The 8,363-nt window shown below is 36.6% G+C and overlaps 1 protein-coding gene across 1 annotated transcript in view; it reads right to left on the bottom strand.

Annotated features, from left to right (window-relative positions):
* Positions 1-6,942, bottom strand: part of fbxw10 (F-box and WD repeat domain containing 10) — a 9,761-nt gene extending 2,819 nt beyond the window's left edge. Inside the window, exons 1-12 of the mRNA XM_016572174.1 lie at positions 6,414-6,942; positions 5,892-6,023; positions 4,788-4,915; positions 4,351-4,449; positions 4,158-4,270; positions 3,855-4,058; positions 3,654-3,775; positions 2,928-3,082; positions 2,593-2,735; positions 2,308-2,466; positions 1,963-2,186; positions 736-924 (exon numbers count right to left, since the gene is read on the bottom strand). Of these exons, the coding sequence (XP_016427660.1) occupies positions 736-924; positions 1,963-2,186; positions 2,308-2,466; positions 2,593-2,735; positions 2,928-3,082; positions 3,654-3,775; positions 3,855-4,058; positions 4,158-4,270; positions 4,351-4,449; positions 4,788-4,915; positions 5,892-6,023; positions 6,414-6,942 (2,197 nt within the window). The remainder of the gene's footprint in view (positions 1-735; positions 925-1,962; positions 2,187-2,307; positions 2,467-2,592; positions 2,736-2,927; positions 3,083-3,653; positions 3,776-3,854; positions 4,059-4,157; positions 4,271-4,350; positions 4,450-4,787; positions 4,916-5,891; positions 6,024-6,413) is intronic.
* Between the last annotated feature and the right edge of the window lie 1,421 nt (positions 6,943-8,363).

Genomic DNA, 8,363 nt, shown 5'->3' on the forward strand with positions numbered 1-8,363 from the left:
CCTCAATCTATTCATTATAAACAATATAACAAGAAAAAAATAGTAAAATATAAAAGAATGCTTGTTTTCTGATCATTTTTTTTTTTTTAAGTGTATAGGGTCGCTACAGACCTGAGGTATGTGTGCAATGCATCTTTTTTCCTCAAGGTGGCACTGTTTGATACACAATAATGACGTGACGTTTCACTCATAATTACCGCAGGCATAAAACAAACGAATATCATCAGCAAAAATTGAAGTGGTTTGAATGGCTTTACTGCAGAGCAACTACTAAACGCAATGAAATATAAATGTCACTGTCATTTGACGCTGGATTTGGTGAATAAGCTGCCAGTGATCAAAATATTGAATATGAAGTCATTGAAAACGATAGTTTTGAGAATATAGTTGAGATCGTGAATGTGAGGCAGATGCTGAATATGTGGAAGTGTGCTCCATCGATGACAGCGATGGTAAAATCATCTGCTCAAATTGAACCCTTTTCAAAAGGTAACGAAATATGCTTTATTTTATTCTTCTGCAATTGTTCTTAAAATATCAAGAGAGGTTTTTTTGCTATTGCAGCAGTTAGCGATCCATCCGTGCTGGATATATTGGTCCGGGTCGCTAAAGACCCGAATATGTAATAATGATTGGCGAAACATTAATGCATTTAAGGGTTAATGTCTAAATAATGTCCTATAAAGCTTTTAAGCATTTGCATATCAAATAATTTTAATTCGGTTACTTTCTTACCCAAGCTGCTGGTGGAAGTGCTTTGTCTCTGGCTGACTCTGTTTTGAAAGTCCTTGTATCCACTGACAGGCCTACCTGCTGAAAGAACAGATCGAGGCCTGGCATGGGACTCAGACTGTGGGCTGATGGAGGCCCTGCTGGGACGACAAGCCTGGAGTGGCTTTGTGGACTCCTGCTGAGCATCTAAAGCTACAAAACAGCAATGTTAAAGTCGGCATGAAAAGAAAATTCACCCTATCTATTTTCTAAATGCATGTTAATGATTCATTGATGCATGTTTCATTTCTTTTTGCAATTTTGACCTCATAATGTTTAATAAAAATATCATAACTTTCTGATCTTCTGATGAAATGACAGACTTCTCTCTAGTGACATATACTGGAATTATCCAGACATTTACTTTTCTTACAATAGACTGTGAGCTTACATTTAGATCTGCATCCATCCAACGAAAAACCGGTGGATTGAAACAAATCACCATCCAACATTTTTTCCTTTTCGATACTAAGAAAATCTATTTGGACACCACACAGCCAGCCCACTCTCTTCGAGCTGTTGCCTTCTGGTCAGCGCTACAGAGCACCGACCACCAGAACAGCCAGGCACAAAAACAGTTTTTTCTCTCAGGCTATATTCAGCCTGAACAATTAAAACTTTCTTAACTGTAATACACTGATACATAGAATCCAAAATTTGTACATTTGTAAACTGCACACTTGTAAATAGCATCTGCACACTTGTAAATAACATATCTGTATATTCAACAGTAGGGAAAGGAGATGGAGCATTCATATAAAAATGAAAGCGAAAAATTGTAATGGTTAATATGGTTAAAAGAGGCAACTGGATTTTTGATTGAGGTATCAGCTGCTTTTTATGTGTAAAAAAAAAAAACCTTTTATTTTTCACTGCGATTTGAGCTAAAGAAGAAAAATTACTATACTTCTTGTCAAAATTTGTTCTGATTTTAATTATACTGTTTAAATATAATCTTGACTTGAAAAACAGTTTTATGAGATTTCGGTATTTCTACTATTTATATTACTTTATAATATAATATTTATATTTATATATACTAATTATTTAATAAACAACGCATTTATTTAATAATTTATTTTAATAGTATAAATAATTGTTGCTTATTGTAGTTCATAAACCACTGTAAGCAAAGATTTTAAATTATGTTCTGTATATAAATTTGACTATAATATATTTGAAAGGTTGTACCTTGTGCACGCTGCATACTGGGGGTTGAGAGGCTCTTAAAATGGTGGGAACGACTTTTTTGTCTAGATGAGCTCCCACGAGTCATCCGTTCAGCACTCCGAAGCACATTCTCAGGGGAGACGTGGGACTGCTCAAAAAAATTCCTCACAGCACTGGCAGAGTAGTCCCAGTGAACCTCCGCAAACTGAAGCATCAGAACACTGCTTCTGTTGTTTACAACCACACTGAAAGCATGACAAAAAACATCAATCAAACCTTATTACAACATCTTTTTCCAATTACATAACATAAGAAAGAACAGCATTGCAAAATTGTATGATATGTCCGGCTGTAGGGTACACTCACGTGTTGTGGTGCGTGTGCAGAGAAAGGACAGGGCATTGCTTCATGTTTGTCTTAATAACTCTCAGGCAGTCTCCAGTTAAGAAGTTGAAGATCCGGATCTTTCCGTCCATGCAGCCAGTAATGATCCGCAGGAACAGGAAAGACATGGTCAACACCTCTCTAAAGATTATAATAGAGAATAGGCAAGAGAGCAAACCATTTATGAAAGTGCACAGTTATGGTATTAAAGGTTATTAATGAGGATGACCAGCTGTAAGGTCACTGATGACAAAACTGTTTAGTTACTTCGGATGCTGGAAGATCCTCAGGCACTTCTTGAAGCTAGAGTTGGTGCTCCATGCCTTGACCACCCCATCTGAACCCCCAGAGAGGATATGCCACTGATTGATGCACAGACACAGCACTGCCCCCTGGTGGCCACTGATTTGCTGTAATGAGGAAGAATTTACAAGCGAGGGAGAACATCTAGCATTCAACTACTCAGTAGCAGTTTCACAGAGAACATGTTGCCGAGGTCAGGAACGCCAATATTTTTATGTTTTTTTTTTTTTCTAAATCAAAGCTTTTCTAAGGTTAAAAACACATGCTTGTGCTCTGGAAAAGATCATGAAGCATCTCACCCTTATTAGTGATGCTGTCTCCATGCTCCATATTCTGATCTGACCTCCAGCACAGCTGCTGATCACCAGTGTTTCATTAATCTTCACACACATGATTGGTTTAAGGTGTTTAAACTTCAGATTCTCAACGCATTTCCCTGTCCGTAGGTTCCACACTGTGATGAATATACACAAATAGATATACAATACATATATTCTTTCAAGCTGTTAGGCTTTGGTCTGTTGGTGTACAGTATGCCAGTGAGTGCAGACAATATGCTAATGACAGCACATCTGATCATCCCAGAATGGCAATTGTGCATCATTTTGGCCAGGACAACACACATTTACTAATTGGAGTACAGGGATTTAACGGCATGCATTAAAAACCTCTGGCCCTCTTTGGCCATTTTTGACCGAAAAATTTAATATTTTGAAATTGTAAAAATCTTAGCTTCATCGGAATGAGATGACACTTGGTGACTTTTGTCACATTAGCAATATGAACACACACAAAAATCATGGACATGATTCGGATATGTTAAACGGTCAAAAAAACAAGTCACACTTGACTTTTTTTAACAGATACATTGAAGGCTTTTAAACATGGTTGTTTTATTAAAATATAGTATCTTGCCTGATTATAGATTTTTATGCAGATCGTGCAGTATGAACTTGGCATTAATGGCATAATGACATTATACAGCATTGTGTTGTTATAGTTGTATACAGGTCATAACTGCCTACCTTTAACTCTACAGTCTTTGGCTCCAGACACCAGTCTATCTTCATACAAATCCAGGCAGTTTATAGTCCCAAAATGTCCATGAAAAATGATCATACATACACCTGTCTTCAGATTCCAGCACCTTTGAGCGGAGTACAGAAATGAAGCACTGTTGTCTCTGGTCTTACTTTGTTAAACAACCACAGTAATGTTTGACTAACCTGATACTGAGGTCATAGCTGGCGCTGATAACTAGGTCTCTCTCTTCACAAACCAGCACTGCTCTTATACTACCTGCATGTCCTTGGATCACTGGAGGAATCTCTTTTAGTGATGGGACATGCAGCAACCTGATTATACGGTCCTTGGAGCCAACCGCCAATAATTGCCCCCCAGCATAATGCATCACTCTACTGGGATCTTCTCTAAATGGAGCAAAAAAAAGGGACAGGAAGTATTAAAACTATGATGCATCTATATATTTAACACATGTATCTTACAGTATATTCTTACATGTTTTCTACCTTTCCAACAGGACTGATATGTTATACACTCCACAGTACACGTTGCGTTCTTCCAATTGGACTGTCTTGGTTTTAAAGCCTTTGTAGATAGAATCCAAATCCTGCTCTTGTAACTAAAAACACAAGAATTGTTGAAGATATTAAAAAGTGTGTTTCAGTTTCTATTCAGAGTGCAAAAGGTGGCGTTTTGTACCAGCTTATGTTTGGGCACATGCTTGTCCTCCTCACTGATTGGCACTACAACTTCACAGATCTTTGCATAAACAGGGTTGACCTTAGACGCTGAGTTACCCTGAAAATGCATACAAATGATCAGGGTTGAATTGTAACATTGAGAACAAAGTTACATGACTCATTTGAACTACTTTCATGTGGCAGAAAAAAGAAAGACAGACCAAATATAAATGATCACACTCACAAAATTGGTGTGTTTTAAATTTATCCTAAGCAATACATTGTGCATTGAAGATATGGATATTAACAGTAGGTGTGTTTCCTAGGAATCAAATCCATAAACTTGCTATTGCCAACACCACGTTCTACCAGCTGATCTGCAGGTTACACTGATATATTTGTTATCCATGAGATGTCAAAAATCACATAGATATTGTTTATTCTGTTATGTATTACCTGCAGAGTCATGGCCTGTTTCTCAACACTCTTCTTTACTTCCAACTCGGTTAAGACCTCCTCCGTTAGCCATTGCCAGTGCATGGACACATGCCTGCAGCTGTACAGTGAGACCTTATCCAAAAGCCCTAAGTGTCATTAACAAAAAAATATGAAAATATGTAAAACAGGAGAAAAAGATTAATATTATGTCTAAATAACTGCTATGTGTCCATACGTCTGGATGCTGCTAGGCTACCTTTAGGATGACAAATGCATAATTGCATAAAGATCATTTAATATAAATGCATAAAGATAATTTGATATTATATGTTAAAATATACATTATGGCAACTAAAGCTCAGATACAAGAATTTCTGATAATAGTAATTTCAGAAAAATTATTTCTCTTAGAATTAGAGCTCTTGAAAAAAATATTTGCCATTAGTGTGTTTTAAGTTCAGTTGCTAAGTCTTTTACACTCTAGTCTAGGTAAAGAGTAGCTTTAGAGTCAACCTAACCTTGTCCACAGGCAATACAATTGTTTCTATAGCAGCACAAGTCTAGACTATTTCATAGGTCTGAAAAGACAAAGGTGACGAAAACAAAGGACATGCACCAAGCATGCACTCATATACCAATCAATTTAAAATAAAGCATCAAAATGTATAACATCTGAGAATATTAAAAGTGACAGACATTATAGAGAATTAAAATAAAATCTGTTTATACTTAATTCTGACAGTAAGTCTGAACAGTCAATCTCTTATTAGCTTCATGTGTGTAAAAACTAGACTAACCTAAAATCCTCTTTGCAATGTCGACTGGCAGGCTTCGAATAAAATCTCTATGACGGCTGACCCCTGACAGAGATTTTGACGACCTGGGGACGACAGTGAGGGCAGGATCTGGATCATACGAACAGTCCGAGTCTGAATCTTGGCCTTTTGTTCTTCTGTTCCAGGGGTCTACATTCTGAACGTCCAGCTCAACCACATCACAGATACTCTTGAGAGATTTGGAGTCATTCACTGTATAATAAGTGAATAGTAAACCCACAACTTATAAATATATTTACTTTAATATGGAATATCCGATCACTAATGCAAAAAGCTAACTACTTACACTGTTCTGAAAGCTCTGTTTGACAGCCCTGGTGAGCTTGAGGCAGGTCAGCTGGCTCATATACAGAACATGCTTGGATGAGAAGATCTAGATCTGTGTGGTCAGATTCTGAATGGTAGGAGACTCGTGACTCTGTAACAGAGAGATCTGCATAAAAATCTATAATCAGGCAAGATACTATATTTTAATAAAACAACCATGTTTAAAAGCCTTCAATGTATCTGTTAAAAAAAAAAAAGCTTACAGAAGAACTACAGTATTGTGGCACTTCAACTACAAGCATTGATATACATGGATATACTTTGGTGAAAAATGCTGAACTCGTATGAGTACTATATTTACAACACGTTGTATATTTCAAGACCTGTCTTTTGATTTTGGCACTTATAATTTACTAGAAATCATATAGGCTCATGCCATTTACTAAAATCCTTTTTGTGAATTTTAATTTGCTAATATGTAATGCTTTTTATTATTTTTTCATAACCATTGTACAGTTGGCGGTGTTATGTGCATTCTTACCAGGACTGCTGAATTTTAGAAATTTGTGTTTCTCCCAAACAATCAGGATATGCACCAGATTTCCTAACATGTGCAAAAGAGAGGTGTCACATAAAGACAAGAGCCCCAGCACATACTTGGACTTGATCCAGTCTGGGCTCTTCCTAAACCATTCCCAAGTTTCCAACATGTCCATTCCTTTCAGTTTTGTGTCCAGTGCTCCATACATTGTACATATAGAGTCCTCGGGTCGGCTGAGCTGGCCTCTGGACCTGGCATATGTGAAATCCTTGCCTGATGTGACTTGTAAAACACTCTGAAGATTCTCCAGGATTTGAAGATTGTGGCACCACACCAGGATGCCAGTGAGAAACCTCCTCTGGGATGATCCTCCAGCCTTTTTCATCCATTGGGTGGAGTGGTGCAGTTTCTCAGAGAGGACACACGACTGACAGCGTCCACAAATGTTGAACTCCTCATCCTCTCCTTTACAAGACCAGTCGAGCACTGAATCACCAGATTCTCCCCTTAAACATTTCACTTCAGTCATGTTAATGATCTAGAAATGTGCAGATCCATTCAAGTGTGCTGTTTTAAAAAAAAATATATATATATAGGTAAGGAATTATAAATAACAGAAATCATTCGATTCACTGAAAAGACTTTACAGTTACTGAAGTCTCAAACTTTTCAGTTAACGTTACACCCTCCTAGAGACTTTACACAAACTTATGACGCTTGTTGCCGAGCAACAACAGAAGCACTTCAGTTCACAAAATGACATCCCACAAGCTACCTTCGCTTACACGTATTCATTTAGCAGGCGTTTTTATCTTCTACATACAAGAAATGCATACTAAGAAGTATATAATATAATATATAATATTGTTAATGATCTAGAAATGTGCAGATCCATTCAAGTGTGCTGTTTTTAAAAAAATAATAAAAATAGGTAAGGAATTATAAATAACAGAAATCATTCGATTCACTGAAAAGACTTTACAGTTACTGAAGTCTCAAACTTTTCAGTTAACGTTACACCCTCCTAGAGACTTTACACAAACTTATGACGCTTGTTGCCGAGCAACAACAGAAGCACTTCAGTTCACAAAATGACATCCCACAAGCTACCTTCGCTTACACGTATTCATTTAGCAGGCGTTTTTATCTTCTACATACAAGAAATGCATACTAAGAAGTATATAATATCATATATAATATTATTAAGTTGTAGCAGTTTCAACAGTAGTACACCGAGCCTAGTAAAACAATTGTTTACTTTAGTTTCCGTGGAGAAAGTATTTGTCCATGGTTGTGGATTAAGTGTTCGCGGAAGTCTGTGTCTGTAAATGAAAGATCATCCCGTTATGGTTTTACAATAGCAACAATTAGGTAACACCACATTTGTCTAAAAATGTACGCCAGGTGCTATGATTCATTCAAGCGAATCTTTTGACTCCCTTCTAGGGATGGGTTGGATCGATCCTTAAGTATCGATACTTTCGATACTGATGTTGTATCGAAAGGATCGATCCTCACATAAAAATATCGATTCTAAAGTGCATTTTTATAAACATTAATTTTATTTACTTATCAAGAAATTCGGGGCATAAAATAAGCTTCTAAGTGGAAAAATAGACTATATTAGCGAATAATTGTGTTGAATAGAACCATTTCTCTGTTTTTTCAAATAAGTGCAGCCTTGGTGAGCATGAGACTTAAAAAAATATTACAAAATCTTACTGACCCCAAACTTTTGTGTACATGTAATATTTATTTTAAATTGGCTAGTCTGTGCAAGTAAATTTATTTAAACTGCTGTTAAAAGTTCAAATGGATTGTGTCATGTTCTATAATTGCTGTTAATAAATCTGTCAGAAAAAAACATGCTAAAGTTTCACCTTTAGGGGTACAACAGCCTGGCAGCCTTTTACAAAAATCTAACCATGGTTTTATTACAGTAACCACAGT

The sequence above is a fragment of the Sinocyclocheilus rhinocerous genome, unplaced genomic scaffold (assembly GCF_001515625.1).
Source record: "Sinocyclocheilus rhinocerous isolate Xijiao unplaced genomic scaffold, SAMN03320098_v1.1 scaffold140, whole genome shotgun sequence".
In the NCBI taxonomy this organism is placed as follows: Eukaryota; Metazoa; Chordata; class Actinopteri; order Cypriniformes; family Cyprinidae; genus Sinocyclocheilus; species Sinocyclocheilus rhinocerous.